This window comes from Gorilla gorilla, chromosome 10 (genome assembly GCF_029281585.2).
Source record: "Gorilla gorilla gorilla isolate KB3781 chromosome 10, NHGRI_mGorGor1-v2.1_pri, whole genome shotgun sequence".
NCBI classification, from domain to species: domain Eukaryota; kingdom Metazoa; phylum Chordata; class Mammalia; order Primates; family Hominidae; genus Gorilla; species Gorilla gorilla.
In genome coordinates, this window is record NC_073234.2 from 20,212,601 (window position 1) to 20,234,482 (window position 21,882).

At 42.8% G+C, this 21,882-nt stretch overlaps 1 protein-coding gene across 10 annotated transcripts in view; it reads left to right on the forward strand.

Annotated features, from left to right (window-relative positions):
* DYRK4 (dual specificity tyrosine phosphorylation regulated kinase 4) overlaps nt 1-21,882 on the forward strand; it is a 63,624-nt gene that overhangs the window by 4,427 nt on the left and 37,315 nt on the right. For 5 of the 10 annotated variants that reach the window (XM_031001057.3, XM_055357835.2, XM_019038602.4 and 2 more), the window contains exons 2-3: nt 1,297-1,390; nt 6,678-6,704. In XM_031001057.3, the coding sequence (XP_030856917.2) occupies nt 1,297-1,390; nt 6,678-6,704 (121 nt within the window). Of the gene's footprint in view, nt 1-53; nt 100-1,296; nt 1,391-6,677; nt 6,705-14,240; nt 14,352-21,882 lie in introns of those variants that run through there. The other 5 variants (XM_019038606.4, XM_055357836.2, XM_019038609.4 and 2 more) reach the window with 3 other exon arrangements.

Genomic DNA, 21,882 nt, shown 5'->3' on the forward strand with positions numbered 1-21,882 from the left:
ATGTCTGGTTTATCAGTGAAATTGTCTCAGCAAATGTTTATAGAAAGAAAGGAAGAGAAGGAAGAAGTGAAACTATGATCATAAGCAGAGAAGTTACTGGTAATTTTTGTTTGCTTTTGTGCAGGATTTTTTCATATTGTATGTATGTGTGTGTATGTTAAAGTTAATGTTCCTACCTACCTCCCCCAGCCCTACTGAGAAGAGGTCACTATTACAGTTCATTTCTTCTAGATCTTTCCATACGCCTGTATAAAGACATGCAAGCATTTTGTTTTCTGTTAAATAAATATAGAATTATATTACACACATGTTCTACTGTTTTTGCTCAATACATTATGGGCACCTATAAAGATCTATCTTATTTTTTAAATGGCTGCATTATATTTCATAAAACATATGTGTGCCATGAATTGTTAACATCCCATTATGGACAAGTTCTGATTTTTCAATAGTTATACTGCAAGACATGTTAGCATGACTTTTCTTTAATCCTCTGAATACTTTCAAAGTTGTGGTGCCATCATCATTTATATGGTGTCTGCAAGAGCCTGCCAGTGGAGTGATTTGCAGAAGCTGTCATAATATTTGCATTGGTTCCTGTTGTGCCCCTGTTTCTTGTATTCTTGATTCCCCTGGCTCTTGGCTAAAGTTAGAAGCTGAAAAGGGACTTGCAAAGGACACAGAGCAAGCGGTTTCAGCTGTACTCTGCTAATGTAACAGGGAATGTAAGTGTCCTGAGACCCCTCTAAGACTCACCTTCCACTTACAGAAATTACTGCTTACACTAGATTCCATAAATGTGTGCAAGGTTTTTTTTGTCTTGCAGTAAGTTAATTATTAATAGAACTGTGCTGTGAATGAAGAAGATGCAAACATGGCCAAATGAGAATTAGAGGAAGTGTTTCTACCAATTGTTCCCCTTTTCTTTTTGTATAGGCATTAAACTATCTAAGTAGCCCATGAATACGCCCATCCTGCAGGGGGATATTATGTTTGTGGCAAAAGCATGAGGTTTACTTTCCAGTTAACTAGGGGAAATGGTTTTTTTCCCCTTTGGTTGTCTAAACTGCTAATCACCTGATTATCTCTTCCTCCTTCCCTGGCTTCTGTCTGACCTCCTGACCTCATGTGACCATCAGAAGGGAAGCAAGGGAGAAGCAGGGACCCTGCTCCTGCTTTTAGGCCTGTTGCTGTCTTTTCTTCAAACCTGCCTGCTTTCTTCTGTCCCTGAGTGTGTGGGCCATTACTTAGATTTGACTCCTCCTGCCAATTTATTTTTTACTTTCCCTCATGCAGGACTCAAATGGATGCTAAAAAGCCAAGGAAATGTGATTTGACTCCCTTCCTGGTTTTGAAAGCAAGAAAGAAACAAAAGTTCACCTCTGCAAAGGTAAAGATCCTTGAATTTTCACTGGGGAAGAGAGGTATCATTGCGAGGACCTAGGGCCTCAGGACCCAGTGCTGATGGTTGTGCCCCAAGCACCTCCGGGTACAGCGCAAAGGGAAAGGTGTGGAGGATCACGCTGATTGGCAGGGCCAAATCTGGGTGGGTGTGGAGCGAAAATCAGCAGAAGGGCAAGGCCTTAATCTAACAGGTAAGCTGTATTCCAGAAGGCCCTGGGTGAGTGCATCCATGGTATCTTTTATTCTGCTCTATATATGTGAGATCCTACTGGAAGTGTCCTGGAATAGTTGAAGAATGTTTCCAGAAAAGATCTGCTTTTTTTCTTTTTTTTTTTTCTTTGACACGGAGTTTCACTCTTGTTGCCCAGGCTGGAGTGAAATGGTGCGATCTCAGCTCACCGCAACCTCCACCTCCTGGGTTCAAGCGATTCTCCTGCCTCAGCCTCCCAAGTAGCTGGGATTACAAGCGTGCACCACCACGCCTGGCTAATTTTTGTATTTTTAGTAGAGATGGGGTTTCTTCATGTTGGTCAGTCTGGTCTCGAACTCCCGACCTCAGGTGATCCGCCCGCCTCGGCCTCCCAAAGGGCTGAGATTACAGGCGTGAGCCACCACGCCTGGCCAAGACCTACTTTTTTTCTAATACAGACATGGTGTCTTTCCTTTTACTCTGCCTCAAAAACTAGTAAAATGCCACTGCACTGAAGTTAAAATTGTGATGGGATGACTTTGTGATAACCATCTATGGGATCAACTTCCAAATCAGGTGTATTTTAAAAATCTGACACCACTCAGTTTGAATTTCTTGGTTTGTTCAAAAGATCATATTGTTTGGGGTCTTTGTCCTGAAAGTTTCACAGCAAACTTCAGCCCAAAGCATTCAGGTTTGACTTCTGAATCCTGCCTGCATCACTGTTTGGCAGAACTGGAGTTCAGCAGCCTAACCCAAGGCCTAGCAAAATCGTCCTCCTATAAATCACATACATTTACTTGAAATTATGACTTTAGGTTTCCTCTTCCAAGCGCTGTTCCTGATTTAACTCTAGTATTGTCCCCCTTGGGATTATAACTCATACAAATGGACCCCAATACAAAGTCCTTTGCTCCACCCCACTACCCGTGCCACTACCACGTATAACAAAACACGTTTATTTTGCAATTTATAGGTGCAATTTTTAATACCTAAAACAAACTTATTTTGATAAAATAAAAATTACTGTAAAATATTTGAAATAATAAATCTCCAGCAAAACATGCTAATATAATAAAGATGGCATTCTTTTCAAATGTTAAACTATGATGCAAACAGAACAGTCTTGGTTATGATTTTATTTTAGCAAAATCATCATGAGGTTTGCAACTTGCACTTTTTTAAGCTACTTGAGCACACATTTATTGAGTGCTGAGGTGACTCTCACATGCGCCTTAGCAGCAAGTGCTATTATTATCCCCAATTTTACAGAGGGGGAAATTAATATACAAGCAAGGCCAATTAGCCCAGGGTCATAATGCCAGTGAGTGGAGGACGGAATTCAAACCCATATTCTTTTTTAATTGTTATTTTTAAAAAATTTGAAAGTAGAGACAGGGTCTCGCTATGTTGCCCAGGCTGGTCTCGAACTCCTGGGCTCAAGCAATCCTCCCACTTCAGCCTTCCAAACTGCTGGGATTACAGGTGTGAGCCGCCACACCCGACCAAATCCATATTCTTAACCACTCTCTTCCACGCCTCTCTGTTGCATGAGGATAGCTCTGTTAAGGGTTGTTCCGTAAAGTTCCTTATACATTTCGATTAATTTTAAAGAAAGCAAACTCTGTTGCAGTTACGATGACGGGAATTGTCAAAAATAAAATAAGTCCAGGGCATGAGGATTCACACCTGTAATCTTAGCACTTTGGGAGGCTGAGGTAGGAGGATCACTTGAGCCTGGGAGTTTGAGACCAGCCTGGGTAACATAGCAAGACCCCGTCGCTATAAATAATAATAATAATAATAATAATAATAATAACAACAAATTAGCTGGGTGTGGTAGTGCACGCCTGTAGTCCCAGCTACTTGGGAGCCTGAGGTAGTAGGATCGCTTGAGCCCAGGAGATTGAGGCTGCAGTGAGCCGTGCTTGAGCCACTGCATCCAGCCTGGGCAACAGAAGAAAACCCTGTCTCAAAATAAATAAAATTAAAAAAATAAAGTCATATACAAAATTGATTTGATTATGTTGTATTTTACAGTAATTACTGGCAAATTCACAATGACATTTAAAAATACTCTTGAAACTTAAAACTACTGTGTTTGTATTGCTGGTTGTCCTGATGGGTCTTAAATAAATGTCTTTTCAACGTCGATTGGCTTTCCTCAATGGACTTCTCATCCAGTTGAATTTAATAGGTTTAAGTAAGGAAATGCAAACAACTCAGTAACTGGCTTCTGCACGTGAAGTATTGGGTTTCAGTGGACAGTTGCGATACTAATTGGAGAAAGAAAATGAATTGTATGACTTATAATCCCTTCATCTAAAAAAACACTTAAGAGGAGGGAGCTGTGGATCTCACCATGTCTACTGCCCCAAGCAGGTGTTGAGAGGACAACTTATTTAAATAAATTAATAATTATTTATGTTTTTCACAATATTTAAAATTATAGATTATAAGTGTGATATTTATAACGATCAAGTATTCACATATTTTAATTTGGATCTTGGTAACATTTCAGCCAAGGGAAAGTTTAAAATGTGATTTCACTGGACTTTAAGACAATAGTGTGGCGCTCTCTCTAGTAATCTGGAGTTCTTTTCAGAATGCCCTATTCATTTGGCTAACACGGGGTAAAACCTTGATGCCAGTGGAGCTTCCCTGTCCTTTCTGCTTAGCTGGCAAGGATCAAAGGACTCTCAGGAAAATGCTCTGTGTTGTATTTATCGTAACTGCCGTCAGGGGAAACAGAGGCCCTTTGGTCCTCAGTCATCTCAAGCAGTAGGCTGGAGGACGTGTGGCTTTTCTGCATCTCAGCATTGCCTCAGCTGGTTTCTGGGACTCGAGGAGCCAGCTGAGCTCCAGGATCACAGGTTAGGCTATGCCAGGAAGAGAACCTGGGAGAGAGTCCTAGGGAGGGAAGCTGTTAATTTAGGATATTACATTACGATCTCCCCGACAACTACAAGATGCTACAAAGCACATCCAGAATCATACTGAAGACACATTTCTATTTCAGCACCAGAAGCACAGCTACTTTTTCTCTGTTAATTTCTTAGATCCTTTCAATCATTCACTTGCTGAATGTCACCTCCTTAGAGAGGCGTTCCTTCCCCACCCTTTCTAATTACACATCTGTTTGTTTACTTGTTTATTGTCTGTCTTGCCCTCCAGAACTGTGCTGTCCAATATGGTGGCCCTTGGCACATGGCCCTTGGCATGTATCCTACTGGGGGTGTGCTGTGAGTGTCAGATACACACCAGATTCCAAAGACTGGGTGTGAAAACAATAAATGTAAAATGATGTATTAGTAATTTTTATAGTTGGGTTTATATTTTGTCGTATTTTATTGTATTTTATTTTATTTATATCGTATTGTACTTTATATTTTATCGTATGCCAATTAATACCTCAATAAAGTTGTAAAATAATTTTGTTTATATATTAAAATAGTATTTTGAATATAATGTGTTAAATAAAACATATTATTAAAATTAATTTCATCTATTTCTTTTTACCTCTTTAATGTGGCTACCAGAAAATTTAAAATTATACTCATGACTCACATAATGTTTCTATTGGACAGTGCTGCTCTAGAATGGACACTGCACAATGGCAAAGGTTTTGCTGGACTGGCTCAGTGCCAACTCCCTAGAACTTAGGTCAGTGCCTCCCACAGACTAGCACTTGATGTGTGCTTGTGGAATAAAAACTAGGAGTGTGTTTATTCATTTATTTCCTCTACAAGTATGTGCTGTCTACTCATCTCAGACATTGTTCTAGGGACTAGGGTTGCAGTGGAGAACAAAACAGGCCGTAAAACTCTCATAAAGCTTAAAATTGGGATTCTTTGTAGGAAGACCAGATGTTTTGACTAAATGCTGAGAATGGTAGTGACTCACCTTACTTTTCGCTGGCAGTTAAAGAGTTGGAACTGAATAGACCAGTGGTTTCTTAGCCTGGGTTGTATATTGGGAACACCCAGGGAAGTTTTAAAGACTACTGAAGTCAGAATCTTTAGGGGTCATGGACATTTTTTTTTTTTTTTTTTTTTTGTGACAGAGTCTCGCTCTGTCGCCCAGGCTGGAGTGCAGTGGCGCGATATTGGCTCGCTGCAAGCTCCACCTCCCGGGTTCCCGCCATTCTCCTGCCTCAGCCTCCGGAGTAGCTGGGACTACAGGCGCCCGCCACCACGCACAGCTGATTTTTGTTGTTGTTGTTGTATTTTTAGTAGAGACGGGGTTTCACCGTGTTAGCCAGGATGGTCTCGATCTCCTGACCTCGTGATCCGTCCGCCTTGGCCTCCCAAAGTGCTGGAATTACAGGCGTGAGCCACCGTGCCTGGCCTATGGACAAGTTTTAAAAAGTTCTTTTCCATCATGTGGGGACAGGTGTCCATTTCATCACCAGGTGTGAGACCTCAGGTCATTAAGTCTCTGACATTTTGCTGTTTGTGAAACTGGAATAATTATTCCTACATCCCCTGATTGCAGTGGTATTAAGGGAGGTAAGAGAATGTGAGCTCTCCGGCTGGCACATGTTGGAAGCCCGATAAGTATTGGTTGCTTTTATCTTCCCTCTGTCTCTCCATTTAACAGAAAGGGGCTTCCTGTAAGAGACGGGCTTATCAGTGAGTGTCACACAGTGGAAGAGGATATCCGACGGTCATTCATTGTCTCATTTCCATGTCTCATCAGCACTTCCTATACGAAAAGCAGGAACAAAACAAAATCCTGATCCGACCATTTGGTGTTGGGCAAAGGAATGGAAATCAGTTCAAGCTGAGGAGACAGCAAACAGCACAGATGTTAATTGCTAGTTCTGTCTAGGTTTTTAGGTTGGCACACTATTATTTATGGTAATGCATTCACCTGTTAAATGCAAATGGAAGACTCGAACTAGAAGAACTTGTAATGATCATTGCAAGTTAACATTAAAACGTTTAAAATATAACCGTAAGCAGCCAATCTAGAATCAGTGGCTCAATGAAGATAGGCATTTACTTCTATATAATGTCTACATTTGGAATGGATTTGGGGTCCTGAAGGAGAGTTTTACATAGTTTTCCCCATTCTTTCCTAGGGCCCCACTCTTTCTGAGATCTACATGGTAAGTACCAGTTCCTTTGTTCTGCGTGTTCATTGGTGCTTTAATTTCCAATCAAAGAAAGGAGAACAAAGATTTGAAATTACCTTTGGTTTCTGTCAAAGGAATGTGAAGTGAGCAGGAATTGGCGGGTGGGGGCATGTCTCTGAGTACAAGAATTAGTCAGAGCAATAGTCACTTCTATTGAAAGCTTCTTCAGGCCATGACAAATAGAGTATCAGTTCGACGTTGAAGGTGGGGATAAGGAGATGTTCGGAATGCAATCCCTGCCCTCCCGGTGTGTGTTATAGCAGTGTGTGTTTGCTTCTTTCAACAATGTTGAGGGGGTCATTACCTCCATTTTACAGAGGAGGAAACTGAGATCCAAAGAGATTTATGTAGCAAGGCACCTGAAGTCATTCTGGGAATAAAAGCTGAAATCAGGATTCAGATTTTATTCTGTAATTCATGAATGCTTTTCAAGAAACAATTTTTATTATTAAGTGTTGAGTATATATAAAATAATATTAAAGAAATATGTGTAAGGTATAAAGAATGATACAATGATCACCCTTGTGTGTACCCAACACAAGGTTTTAAGAAAGCAGTCCCAGGCCCCGCGCAGTGGCTCACGCCTGTAATCCCAGCACTTTGGGAGGCCAAGGCGGGTGGATCACAAGGTCAGGAGATGGAGACCATCCTGGCTAACACGGTGAAACCGCATCTCTACTAAAAATACAAAAAATTAGCCGTGCGTGGTGGCGGGTGCCTGTAATCCCAGCTGCTCGGGAGGCTGAGGCAGGAGAATTGCTTGAACCTGGGAGGCGGAGGTTGCAGTGCGCCGAGATCGCGCCACTGCACCCTGGCCTGGGCGACAGAGCGAGACTCCATCTTAAAAAAAAAAAAAAAAAAAGGAAAGAAAGCAGTCCCATGTGTGTCCCTCCCCATGGTATCTCGTCCTGTTCGTTGTCCCCTCTGAGATAACTACTCTCTTGAGTTTTACATCTATTATTCCACTAATTTTCTTTATCTGTTTCTAAACCTTCTAAACTATGTATTGGCTCATTTTGCATGTTTTTTAAAAATATATATGGAATCATACTGTTGAGTGTTCTTCTGCAGATTGCTTTTTATGCTCAGTGCGAAGCCAGCGTACATTGGCATAACATTTGGCCGCTTTCACTGGGATTGATTAGGCCTCTTCTGATTGATCATTACCTGTGCCCCGAGTCTTTAAATACTATGAATATCACCTCTGTTCTAGGAACACTGGTTCTCAATTAACTTAACTACCATGTTTCATTATACGGGAACACTACATTTTTTATCAGTTTTACAATTAATGGACATTTTGTTTTTTCCTGTGCGTTTGCTATTTATTTTTTATTGAAAAGTTTTTTTTAGACACAGTCTTGCTTTGTCACCCAGGCTGGAGAGCAGTGGTGCGATCTCGGCTCACTGCAGCCTCCGCCTCCCCAGTTCGAGTGATTCTTGTGCCTCAGCCTCCCCAGTAGCTGGGATTACAGGTGCACGCCACCATGCCCAACTAATTTTTGTATTTTTAGTAGAAATGGGGTTTCACCTTGTTGGCCAGACTGGTCTCTCAAACTCCTGACCTCGAGTGATCCACCAGCCTCGGCATCCCAAAGTGCTGGGATCATAGGCGTGAGCCAATGTGCCAGGCCATGTTTGCTATTGAAAATGATGCTGCTATGAGCATTCTTGTGCACGTTTCTTAGTGTGTCTGTATAGGCATTTCTAAGGTGTCTTCCCAGGAGGGGAACCGCTGGGTAACAGGATATGTGAATGCTTAACGTTACCAGATAATGACAAACTGTTTTCCAAAACATTGGTGCAAATGTACCTTGTCATCAGTAGTGTGCACACATTTCAGTCTTCCACATCCTTTTTATTACCTGATATTGTGTGACTTTTTAGTTTGCCAATTTACTAACAATAACTTATTGTGTGTGTGTGTGTGTGTGTGTGTGTGTGTGTGTGTGTGTGTGTGTGTGTGTTTTCGAAACGGAGTCTCGCTCTATTGCCCAGGCTGGAGTGCAGTGGCACGATCTCGGCTCACTGCAACCTCCGCCTCTCGGGATCAAGCAATTTTCCTGCCTCAGCCTCTTGAGTAGTTGGGACTACAGATGCATGCCGCCACTCCCGGCTAATTTTTTTGTACTTTTAGTAGAGACGGGGTTTCACTATGTTGGCCAGGATGGTCTTGATCTCCTGACCTCGTGATCCACCGCCCCGACCTCCCAAAGTGCTGGGATTACAGGCATGAGCCACCGTGCCCAGCCAATTTATTGTATTTTAATGTGCATTTTGATGATGACTGTTAATGAGATTGAACCGTTTTTAATATATTTATTGGCTATTTGTGTTTCCTCTTCTTTGAAATACTTGGTCATGCCTTTATTGTTTAAGTATTTTTCTGTTGTGCTGTTTGTCCTTTTTTATTGATTTACAGAATATTTTACATATTCTGTCTACTCATCCTTTGTCAGTTGTATGTGCTGCAAACAGCTTCTCCTAGTTGTTGGCTTGTCTGTTTTTTATTTATTTAATTTTTAAAGAGCAGTTTTAGGTTCCCAGAAAAATTGAGCAGAGAAGTACACTTTCCATATACCCCATTCCTCTTTACAGTTTCTCCTATTATTGACATTTTACATTCATGTATAGTTGGCACAATTGATGAACGAAGATTGATACATTATTATTAGCTGATGTTCATAGTTTACATTAGAGTTCCTCCTTTGTGTTATACATTCTAGGAGTCTGACAAAGGCATAATGTCATTTGTCTACTATTATAGGATGATATCGGATAGTTTCACTGACCTAAAAATACCCCATTGTCCATCTATTCATCCTTTCCCCCCAACAACAAAACCCCTGGCAACCACTCTTTATACTGTCTCCTTAGTTTTGCCTTTTCTAGAATATTGTATAGTTGGAATCATGCAGTATGTTGCCTTCTCAGATGGCTTATTTCATTTAGCAGTAATGTCCTCCATGTCTTTTCATGGCTTGAGAGCTTATTTCCTTTTATCAGTGAATGATACTGCACTGTATGAATGTACCAGTTTGTTTATCCATTCACTGACTGAAGGACAATTTGGTTGCTTCCAATTTTTTAGCAGTTATAAATAAATCTGCTGTAAGCATTCATGTGCAGGTTTTTATGTGGACATACATTTTTTTAGTTCATTTGGGTGAACCAAGGAGCATGATTGCTGGATTGTATGTTAAGGCTATATTTAGCTTCATAAGAAACTGCTACACTGTCTTCCAAACAAGCTGTACCATTCTGCCTTCCCACCAACAATGAATAAGAATTCTTGTTATGCCACCTCCTTGCCAGCCTTTGGTGTTGTCAAAATGTGGTTTTGGACGTTCTAGTAGGTGTGTAGTGGCATCTCATTGTTTTAATTTGCAACTGCCTCATAACATAATATTGAGCATCTTTTCATATGCATATTTGACATCTATATATCTTATTTGGAGAGCTGGTGTTTATTCAGATATTTTGCCAATTTTTAATTGGATTGCTTTCTTATTGTTGAATTTTAAGAGTACTTTGTATACTTAGACACAATCCCTTCTCAGATATGTGTTTTGCACATATTTTCTACCAGTCTATGGTTTCTCTTTTCGTTTTCTTAACAAAGTCTTTTGCAAAGAAGTTTTAATTTTAATGAAGCCCAGCGTATCCATTTTTTTCCGTCATGATCGTGCTTTTTTATTGTAGTTAAAAAGTCATTACTGAACTGAAGGTCACCTAGATTTTCTTCTATGTCACCTTCTAGAAGTTTTATAGTTTCATGATTTCTATTTAGGTCTATGAGCCATTTTGAGTTAATCTTTGTGGAAGGTATAAATTCTGTGTCTAGATTAACTTTTTATGTGGATGTCCAATTGTGCCAGCACTGTTTTTGTTTGTTTGTAATAAGTCTTGCTACATTTCCCAGGCTGGTCTCAAACTCAAGACCTCAAGTAATCCTCTGGCCTCAGCCTCCTTGAGTAATTGGGACTACAGGTGTGCACCACCATGCTGGGCTTAGTACTATTTGTTGAAGAGATGCCCTTCTCCATTGAATTGATTTTGCTCCTTTGTCAATGATCAGTTGACTATGTTTGTGTGGGTCTATTTATGGGGCCTCTATTTGTTCCATTGAACTATTTGTCTGTTCTTTCTTCAGTGCCACACTGTCTTGATAGCTGTAGCTTTATAGTAAGTCTTGAGGTTGGGTCATCAGTCCTCTAACTTTGCTGTTCTTTGGTTTTGTGTTGGCTATTCTAGGTCTTTTCATTTTCCACATGAATTTTAGAATCAGTTTGTTGATGTCCATAAAATAACTAGCTAGGATTCTGATTGGGATTGTGTTGAATCTACGGATTAAGTTGGGAAGAACTAATATCTTAATGATATTTAGTCTTCCTATCATGAACATGGAAAATATCTCAATTTATTTAGATCCTCTTTGATTTCTTCAACCAAAGTTTTGTAGTTTTTCTCAGATCTCATACACATTTTGTCATATTTATAGTTAAGTATTTCAATTTCTTGGGAGTGTTAATGTAAATGGTATTGCACTTTTAATTTCAAATTCCAATGGTTCATTTCTGTATATAAGAGAGAAATTGACTTTTGCGTATTAATGTCTTTTATCCTGCAGCTTTTATACAATCTTGGGTTTTCTTTTTACTTTCTTTATGTTGTTTTTAGATAAACAGAAGTAATTAATTAAAAGCAGGTAAATTTATGGTATGCACTTTTTGTCTTAATAAATCATTCCCTACTCTGAAGTTATACAGGTATTGCCTTCTAAAAGTTTTATAATTTTGCCTTTCATAAGTTCTGAAAAATACTTCTAGCCATTTTGTCATTATCTCTTTCATACTCTTTCTTTTCTTCTGAAACTCAAATTAAATGTATGTTAAACCTTGTTTTATCCTCTACGTCTATAATCTCTGACCAGATTTTTTATCTCTTTGTCTCTCCGTGCTGTTTGCTGGTTAATTTCTTCAAACCTGTCTTTTCGAGTTCATTCATACTCTCTTTGGCTATGTATAATATGTTATTAAGCCCATTCATTTGGTTTTTAATTCCAACTGTTATATTTTTTAGTTTTGAAAATTCTAATTTGTTCATTTTTAAATCTGTTCTGTTATTTGCATGGAGTCTTACACTTTACTCACATTTTTAGGCTCTTTAATTTCTTTAAGCAAGTTATGCATAGTTAATTTATAAGTTTTACCTGATAATTCCAATACTTGGATATTATATTTGGAAATATAAGTATTTGGAAATATTGGGGGTGATCTGATTCTGGTGTTTATAGTTTTTGCTAATTCTCACCCACAGCACCTTGTTGTCTTGTATCTTTTAACTTTTTACTAGTCTTGTTTTGTGGAAAAGCCTGAGTCTGAGAGAGTATGAATGGTTTGCCAAGGCCACACAGCCAGCGAGTGGCAGCATAGGAATGCCAGTCAAAATCTGTCTGACTCTGAGGTCTGTGTACTTTTCTCTATCCTGTGAGGCCTAATGACCCTTGACTGATGAACTCTTTTACAAATCATCCCATACGTGATTATTGAGAGCCAAACATTGTTTTTGGTGCTGGGATACAAAAATAAACATGCACATCTCCTTCTTTCACAGTCTAGTGTGACATAAACTGCAATGGGCCGGGCGCAGTGACTCATGCCTGTAATCCCAGCACTTTGGGAGGCCGAGGTGGGTGGATCATGAGGTGAAGAGATTGAGACCATCCTGGCCAACATGGTGAAACCCCGTCTCTACTAAAAATAAAAAATTAGCTGAGCGTGGTGGCGTGCCCTGTAGTCCCAGTTACTTGAGAGGCTGAGGCAGGAGAATCGTTTGAACCTGGGAGGCGGAGGTTGCAGTGAGCCGAGATTGTACCACTGCACTCCAGCCTGGTGACAGAGCGAGATGCCGTCTCAAAATGATAATAATAATACTGATAATAATAATGATAAATAAATAAAAATAAAAAATAAAACACACAATGGCCAAGTGACACTGAGGCATGGGAGTGCTCTCATGCAGGTAGAAACAGTTCTCTGAGAGTCTAGACAAAGTTTTCTTAAGCCATTGGCTAATGCCCAGCGTACCATTTCATGCTTCACTGACAGGCCGGTCGCTTTAGTACTGTCACATGGCATGAGTTACAGGGCTCTTTATTCATATTTTCATCTAAATGAATCACTCCCCCTGGAGTTATGCAAGGAGGTTGCATGTGGACTGGAGGGAGGGCATTTCAGGCAGAAGAAATAACATATACAAAAGCATGCAAAGGCATTCTATCTAAATCGATAGAAATAGAGCCTTAGAAATTATCTACTCAAACCCTCCTACATGATGCATAAATCCACTTTATATTATAGGAAATTTAGTGTCTAATTTATAGAATAAATGCTTGCTTTCTGAATGTCTCTATTGTCAGCTGAATTCAGGCACTATCAGAATAAAAGCATGATCTTATTTTTAATTAGTGACCTTTGGAGGGGAAGTTCTTTATAATCCCTTGTCACCCAGTTTCCTGGCAGAACACAAAGAGGTCAGAGGAGATCACTGGGTGGCAGCATGAGACAGTAAAATGACGCTAGAGGGCTTATGTTCTAGATGGGCTTGCTGCTGTTAATTGTGTTATCTTGGACAAGTCACTTGGATAACCTTTGCCTCCCTTTCTCCATCCGTAAAATGAGGGCATTATACTACACATGCCCTAAGGTCACATTCATTATCATGATTTACCAAGGTGCATTTAACAGAAGTCCAGAAAACAAAGTATCTCCCCAAGGCCCTGCACTGAATGCGTTAGAAATTGACTCCAGCTGTCTGGACCTCCAGGCTCTTGCCCTTCCTCAAGGATGGCAGGGCCTCCTCTTTCCACCTCTACTAGGGACAGAGCTGGTGGGTAGGACCCCAGGGAGGCTACTACATCAATGAGATGAAAATCTGGTCCTCCCAAGAGGCTGGCCACGTTCGTCCCACTAATGGGTCTCAGGGGTGCAGCTGTGGCTGTTGGTGTGATTTGGAGGCGGCTCCTCCCCATCTAGGCATCCTGGGCTCCCTCATGCACAGCAAAGGGACTTAAAGGGCAGACCCTTAGCTTCAAATGGCAGTGGGAGAGATGCTGTGATTTGTTCAAGGTCTGTAGCAGCCAGGGTAGCTTAATCCCTTAGCTGGGGACCCTTAGGAGCCCAGCCACCTCCCTTCCTCCCAGTTCTTTGTGATGCTCTGCTGAGCCTAATTGTCTAACTAGTTGCATTCTGCAGAAAATCCCCAAAGAGTTTGTTTCTTTCTCCTGGTCACACCCCCTCCCTGCATGAATGCATTTATTTTTAACTCCTGGTAGTTCTCGCCTCTGGGAAGGGATGACAGAGCCTGTAAGGAAGAAGCTGTGAGCTGATATCACAGAAGCTGAGCTTCATTTTCCCATCCAACCACCAGGCACTTAGGGATTTTTTTTTTTTAATGGGAAAGAGGAAGAGACAAGGAGGAGTCAGCTGAGAAAACAGGAAAATCGCCTGTGAAGTATGACTGAGGCGGGATGGTGTGATGGAGGTGTGCCTTTCCGAAAAGGCTGGGTGGCCTGAGGCCTGCAGAGAGTCCAGTTGCTATCTTCCCTGAACAGTCCAGGTGAGGACATCCAGCGTTCGGTCCAAGGTAATAAGATGAGCCAGTGCTTCTAGAGTTCTGCTCTAACTAGCCCTAAATAGGGAACAGTCCTATTATCCTTTGGGTCTTGGTGTGAGAGGGCAGGACATATACTCCCCTGTGGTCCTTGGGTAAACTGAGCTTGATACCCAAGGTGAGAGAACCTGTGCTTGCGGGGGGTCAGGGCCTGACATGATGAGAATGCAGAATAGAGGGGAAGGCAGAGCACCTAGGGACAAGACACTGAAGTGGGACATGGGACTGGGAATTCCACCCCGCAGGGTACCTCTTTCATCCACTCTGACAGAGAGATTACATGGTCAGGTCAGTGCGGTTTGTAATGGGAACAGGCTTCTCCCAGACAGGTTCTTCTTTCCTACCATGAACCATCTCTTGTTTCCTTTGAGTAGCAATTCATTTATTTGGAAGAAAGCGCTTCCTTTTCCAGGCATTCTCTTTGAAATTGCAGCTGCCTTTGAGAGGGGGCACGAGCAGAGAAGATTCTCTTGTGTGAATTCGCTTGTGTGAATTCGCTGATTAGAGGCTTTCCTTCCAAAAGAAGGGCCGGGGAGCACGGGAGCACTTTCCTGGTGGGAATAGAAGCCACTAAGAGCGAGGAATGAGGCTAGAACAGGGCAAGGATGGACTGACCACCATGAGTGGGAAGGACTGAAGTCAAAGCTCAGCTGTCTCCCTGGACAGCCTAGAGTTGTCTCAGATCTTTCAGGACAATTGCTGGGTCCTGAAACGTCCTGCTCCCTCCCTCCCTCCCTCTCTCCTGTCCTTCCCTCTCACCTTCTTTTCTTCCTCCTTTAGCAAATATTTAAGTGCCTACTACAGGTTGAGTATCTCTTATCCGAAATGCTTGGGACCAAAAGTGTTTTGAGTTTCAGATATTTTTAGATTTAAGAATATTTGCATATACATAATGAGATATTTTGGGGATGGGACCCAACTTTAAACACAAAATTCATTTATGTTTCATATACACTTTATGCACATGGCCTGAGGCACCTTTATACAGTATTTTAAATAACTTTGCGCATGAAACAAAGTTTGTGCACGTGAGTGGTGTCATTGTCGGCACTCAAAAGTGGAGCATTTCAGGCTAGGGATGCTCTATCTGTAATGCTTATCATGTTAGGCTTTGAGATAAGACCCAGGTCTTTTATTAAAGAGTCTTGGCCAGGAGCAGTGGCTCACGCCTGTAATCCCAGCACTTTGGGAGGCTGAGGTGGGATGTTCACCTGAGGTCGGGAGTTCGACACCAGCCTGACCAACGTGGAGAAACCCCATCTCTACTAAAAATACAAAATTAGCCAGGCGTGGTGGCGCATGCCTGTAATCCCAGCTACTCGGGAGGCTGAGGCTGGAGAATCGCTTGAACCTGGGAGGCGGAGTTTGCAGTGAGCCGAGATGGCGCCATTGCACTCCAGCAATAAGAGCGAAACTCCATCTCAAATGAAATGAAATGAAATGAAATGAAATAAAATAAAATAAAATAGAGTCTTATAGACCAGAAGAAGAAACCAGTAAAACAACCTTGTGTAACAAGCCTTTGCAGGTGCTGTGATAGAGTACAGAGCACAGGGTAGCAAGTGGCTTACAAATATTAATACAAGAGGGAATGGTCACAGAGGCTTCCTGGAAAAAGTGCTGCTATGGTTAGGGCCCAAATGCGGGTGAACGATGGGGACATGGACTGGATAACATGGTGGTGGGGTGGGTGATGGAAGAACATTCCAAGCAGAAACAGAGCAGGAGCGAAAGTGCTGAGATGTGGAACAGTGCCGTGTTTGAAAATGGCAAGACTTGCAATGGCAGGAGCCAAAAGGCAGGGGTAGGGCCATGACAAGGGTTGAGGCTGGGGGCGCTTTGTGAGCCAGGACTTCTGCTCCCTGGGAAGTTGCTAGGAGATGGAGGCAACTTACTAATGTGATCAGATGCTCATGTTTAATTTCTGAGGCCACTCAGGAGGAAGGGTAGAGGATGGGATGGACTGGGGAGAGGCAGGAAAACTGCTTAGGAGACCATTGCAATAGGTGCCTGAACTAGGGATGTGGTGGGCAAAGAATGGTGAAGGGGTATCTTTATTCTCACATAATTATGCCACTCACAGTAAGAAATCGTGACAATTTGAAGTTTGAAAAAGAGACAGAGTCTTGCTCCATGACCGAGGCTAGAGTGCAGTGGCACCATCTCAGCTCACCGCAACCTCCACCTCCCAGGTTCAAGCAATTCTCATTCCTCAGCTTCTACCCCTGCCTTTTGGCTCCTGCCATTGCAAGTCTTGCCATTTTCAAACATGGCACTGTTCTACATCTCAGCACTTTTGCTCCTGCTCTGTTTCTGCTTGGAATGTTCTCCCATCACCCACCCCAACGCCATGTGACCCAGTCCATGTCCCCATCGTTCACCCGCATTTGGGCCTCAGCCATAGCAGCACTTTTTCCAGGAAGCCTCTGTGACCATTCCCTCTTGTATTAATATTTGTAAGCCACTCGCTACCCCGTGCTCTGTACTTCAGTCACAGCACCTTTGCTGAGACTACAGGCGCCTGCCACCACGCCCGACTAATTTTTGTGTTTTTAGTAGAGACAGGGTTTCACCATGTTTGCCAGGCTGGTCTGCAACTCCCGACCTCAGGTGGTCCACCTGCCTCGGCCTCCCAAAGTGCTGGGATTACAGGTGTCAGCCACTGCGCCCAGCCTTGACTCTCACTTTTGAAAGTGAGATGGTTGTCAGCTTGTGTTCATTAATATGAATTTGCAATTGAGGCACTTCCCTGTGACATCATACAAAGAAGCAGTGTCAGGGAAGATGACACTTAGTGAAATTCTACTCCCTCCTGAGACACGCAGCAAATGCAAGATTGGCTCTGGAGCTGGTCCCAGCTCACTTTACGTTCTTGTAATGATGGCATGGACACTGACACGCAGGGTAGGTTCTGTGAGACCGCCCCGCCCGATGACCCAGCCAGTGGGACTGGTCTTGAAGTTCCAGGGCTGGCACATTGTGGAAAGCCTAATGTTTGTTGCCATGGAATTTCCTGGGGGAAGATGAGAAAAATTTGTAAAAAGTTAGAAAGGATACATAAACATCAATGACACAAAGAAAAACAAAAGTTCAGAGGTGGGAGAGACTAGTTCCAAAAGAGGGGATTATATTAGAATGTGGCTCCCAAATCTGCCTGCACAGAACTCACTTGGGGAAGCTTAAAATACAGGTTTCTGGGCTCTACTGCTGGGGAGGCTGGACTGTGTGATCTGTGCTTGGCACACTGCTCGGTAGGCATATAGATATGTTCAGTAAATGCGTTAAGAATGAATGCATCTCCAAGGTCCACTGCAACTCAGTGATTCTGTGCATCCTTCCGGCTTGCGGAAGCAGGAGGGAGGTGTTGCCGGAAGAATCTTTGAGGCAAGAAGAAGAGCAGGATCACAGGACTGAGTAACTGGAAGGAACAGTTTGGCACCTTTGTAGTTATTTTGCATAAATGCCAGGTGCAGAGTAGGGGGCAGGGTGAGTAAACTGGTTTCAACTTTCCCCCTTCCTTTTCTAATCAGCCTTTTTTTTTTTTGAGACAGAGTCTTGCTCTGTCGCCCAGGCTGGAGTACAGTGGTGCGATCTCGGCTCACTGCAAGCTCTGCCTCCCGGGTTCATGCCATTCTCCTGCCTCAGCCTCCCGAGTAGCTGGGACTACAGGCGCCCACCACCACACCCGGCTAATTTTTCGTATTTTTAGTAGAGATGGGGTTTCACTATGTTAGCCAGGATGGTCTCGATCTCCTGACCTCGTGATCCACCCACCTCGGCCTCCCAAAGTGCTGGGATTACAGGCGTGAGCCACCGCGCCCGGCCTCTAATCAGCTTTTAAGCTGAACTCAGTTTCTACTGGAGAAGGGTGAGCTAGCTGAAACATGAGGATGGAGTTTGCTTTTTTTTTCTTCTGAGAAAAGAAGTGTGAGAACCCAAGTGCTTAGCTAGCTCAAAACACAGACTCACAAGAGGGCAGAGGAGGGGCCCTGGGTCAGGACTTGAGACTGGAGCACCCCTCACCCGCCATCGGCCTGCCTGTAGCATGTCACCGCAGTGTTCAGATCCTATGGGTTTATCTCTTAGTGATGACAAGCACAGCAGGAGACCCCAGGGAATCCCGACTCAAGTGTGGGCCTACGTGTGAATCTTAGTGGCCTCAGCCTACTTGTGAGCCCAGCATCTCCTGTCCCTTCTCTTGATTCCCACAATTGCTGTTTCCATAGACTGAAGCTCTCCCAGCATAGTTTCCTTGATGCCTCCTTCTAGAGCCTATTCCACTCTCTCAAGGGTCTCATGGAGAGAGTGCTGCTGCATTTATTATTGCCTTCTCCTCCCTTGCATTGCATGGAACCATTTATAGTTATCTGCTGTAATATCTTTTGCTTTTAAACAATGGTATACTATGCAGCCATAAAAAATGATGAGTTCATGTCCTTTGTAGGGACATGGATGAAGCTGGAAACCATCATTCTCAGCAAACTATCACAAGGACAAAAAACCAAACACTGCATGTTCTCACTCATAGGTGGGAATTGAACAATGAGAACACATGGACACAGGAAGGGGAATATCACACACCGGGGACTGTTGTGGGGTGGGGGGAGTGGGGAGGGATAGCATTAGGAGATATACCTAATGTAAATGATGAGTTAATGGGTGCAGCACACCAACATGGCACATGTATACATATGTAACAAACCTGCACGTTGTGCACATGTACCCTAAAACTTAAAGTATAATAATAATTTTTAAAAATGGTATTTTTAATGATAAAAGCAGCACATATTCATACAAAAAGTTTGGAAGATAAAGAAACTTCACAATTTAGTTCTGGCTGTTTAGAAGTCTTCTGAGAGCTGTGATGGTCACAAAAAGGAGAACTGAAAAGAGCTTTAGCTGGGGGCATGATGGTTCACACCTGTAATCCCAACACTGAGAGGCCAAGGCAGGAGGATTGCTTGAGCTCAGGAGTTTGAGACCAGCCTGGGCAAACAGCAAGATCCTGTCTCTACCAAAAATAAAAATAAAAATAAAAATTAGCTGGGCTTGGTGGCATGCACCTGTAGTCCCAGCTACTTGGGAGGCTGAGGTGGGGGGATTGCTTGAGGCTGGGAGGTGTAGGCTGCAGCCTGGGTAACAGGGCAAGACACCTTCTCTAGAAACAAGAAAAGAGCCTCGTTGGCTTTCACTGATTTCCTTTCTTCTGATCTCCTGTCCCCTCCAGAGGCTTCACCCAGCCATTCTCCAGGGCCCAGGTCTTAGACTGCACAGGAAGCACCCCCCTGCTCTGGACCCCTGTGAATAAAATCTTTTTTTACACAGGAGATTCTAGATTTAGATACAGAGCTCAGGACTATTAAGGAGATTCCTGTTTTATTGGCTTAGAAATAACAATGTCATGAAAGCTCACTTTCTTCAAGAAAAATCCTGTCTTGCAGCTGTGAATACGGGAGAGCACACCCGCTTCCTTTTGCCTCCCGGCGATCCCTTGGTCGAATTAAGTGTTATTATGGGGCACTGTGTGCCTCTTGAGGAAGCTGCTGAAAGACAGCCAACAATCAGCAAGTTCATAAACTTGTGTGACCTGTGGGTATTTGAGAATGGAGTACAAGTGTGCAGAGATGTAGAAGCCACCAGTCCTCGAGGTCACTTGGTCACCTGGGGCTGCTAAACTCCTGGGCTGCATACACACACACACACACACACACACACACACACACACACACACACACCCCTTTGCTCTGTCAGCTAAGCTCTGAGTCCATGGTTTTCCTGTTCATGGGAAATGAGCAAAGATCGCTCTCTCCATTTTGCAAATAAGGAAAATGAACTCTAGCAGACAACTTTGGCATGTGCAAAGCACTTTACACATATTAACTCCCTTAATACTCACAGTGTTTTGAGGTTGGTACTAATATCATCCCCACATTATATGAGGATAGGCTAATAACTTGCCCAGGTTCAAACAATCAGTAGTGGAACCAGGAATCAAAATGAAAGAGTGTGATTTTAGAGTCCATACCCATGAGCATTATTTTATCACATTGCTGCTGATGGGGTCTTTCTGAAATACTGCTTTGCACATGTAACCCCCAGCTATGCAAATTGTTAGAGGTTCACTGTTGCCCACGGGATAAAGACCAAGCGTCTTAGTCTTTCAGTGCTTTCCATGCCCCGTGGTCAACCCCCTGTTCCTGCTTACCCAGCATGAGCAGGGAAGAGCCCTGGAGCGTGCCTGGATGGTGTTGTTTCACTGAGCAAGCATGCTCTCTACCCGTCCTCTTGGTTAAAGCCCAGACCAAGCCTCACCCATTCAGAAGAGTGCCCCCTCTACCACCATCCTCCTGGGCCAATTGCATTCACAGTGATCTTTTCCTTCTTTGTTGATACTCACTGTTCATGCCCTTTGTTTTGTATTTAGTTTGGGCTGTATTCTGCTAATGTACCTTTCATTTATCTGTCCAGTCTCCCTACCGCATCCTCAATGTCAGCCTGTTATTGACGATGCTAATGAATATTCATCCCCACAAACCTACTTGATGAGAAATTGAGACTCTGAGATTTGCAATTGCAATATTTGCTCAGATACCATTTTCCATTCAATAGTGGAATCCTAAATATAGCACATTAGCGAATTAACATGGTCTGAGACTATGCCCCATGTTCTATGCAACCCTCTCTCTCTCAGACTACCTCCCTATTGCAGGAGGTCAAGATTGACTGTCCCAAATAGTCCTCATCATTACTGTGCTGTGCAGGACTTAGCTGTGCTGGATGATATTAAGTGTTGTACCCAGTTGTTATTTCAATGTGGCCAAATGTTTACAGAAGCGGGTCTGATACCAGCTGTGTGTCAGCTTTGGATAAACATCCTTCAACTCCATAGGGGAGGTCTGGAAGAAGGAGGAACCCTGGTTTGGCTTCAAAGACCAGAAATTCGATTCAAGCTGTAGCCTGTTGTTTGCTAAACTTCAGTCGTTTGAGGGCCAGCTTCACAGTTTTTGCCATGCCTACGCCTACATAGTCCTCACGCTCTGTTTTATTTTATTATTGTTTTTTGTAGAGACAAGGTCTCTATCTGTTGCTCAGGCTGGAGTGCAGTGGCGTGATCGTAGCTCACTGTAACCCGGAAATCTTGGCCTCAAGTGATCTCCCACCTCAGCCTCTCAAAGCACTGGGATAACAGGTGTGAGACACCATGCCTGGCCTTACTTTTTTTTTTAACTTAAATTTTAATCTCATCCTAAATAATAACAACCACAATGTTACAAGTTCAATGTGCTTGTTACAGTTTTTAAAATGGATATTACAGTAAATCCATACCCATTAGATAGCTCTTTATCTGCGTACTGTACACATTACGTCCTCTTCCTCTGCTGGGTGCTTGCCGCCCTCTGGGACACACTGCTCTAGAATTTTGGTCTTCTTCTCCTCACCCTTCTAGGTGTGAGGTCTCTTCTGATCAGGGCACTGG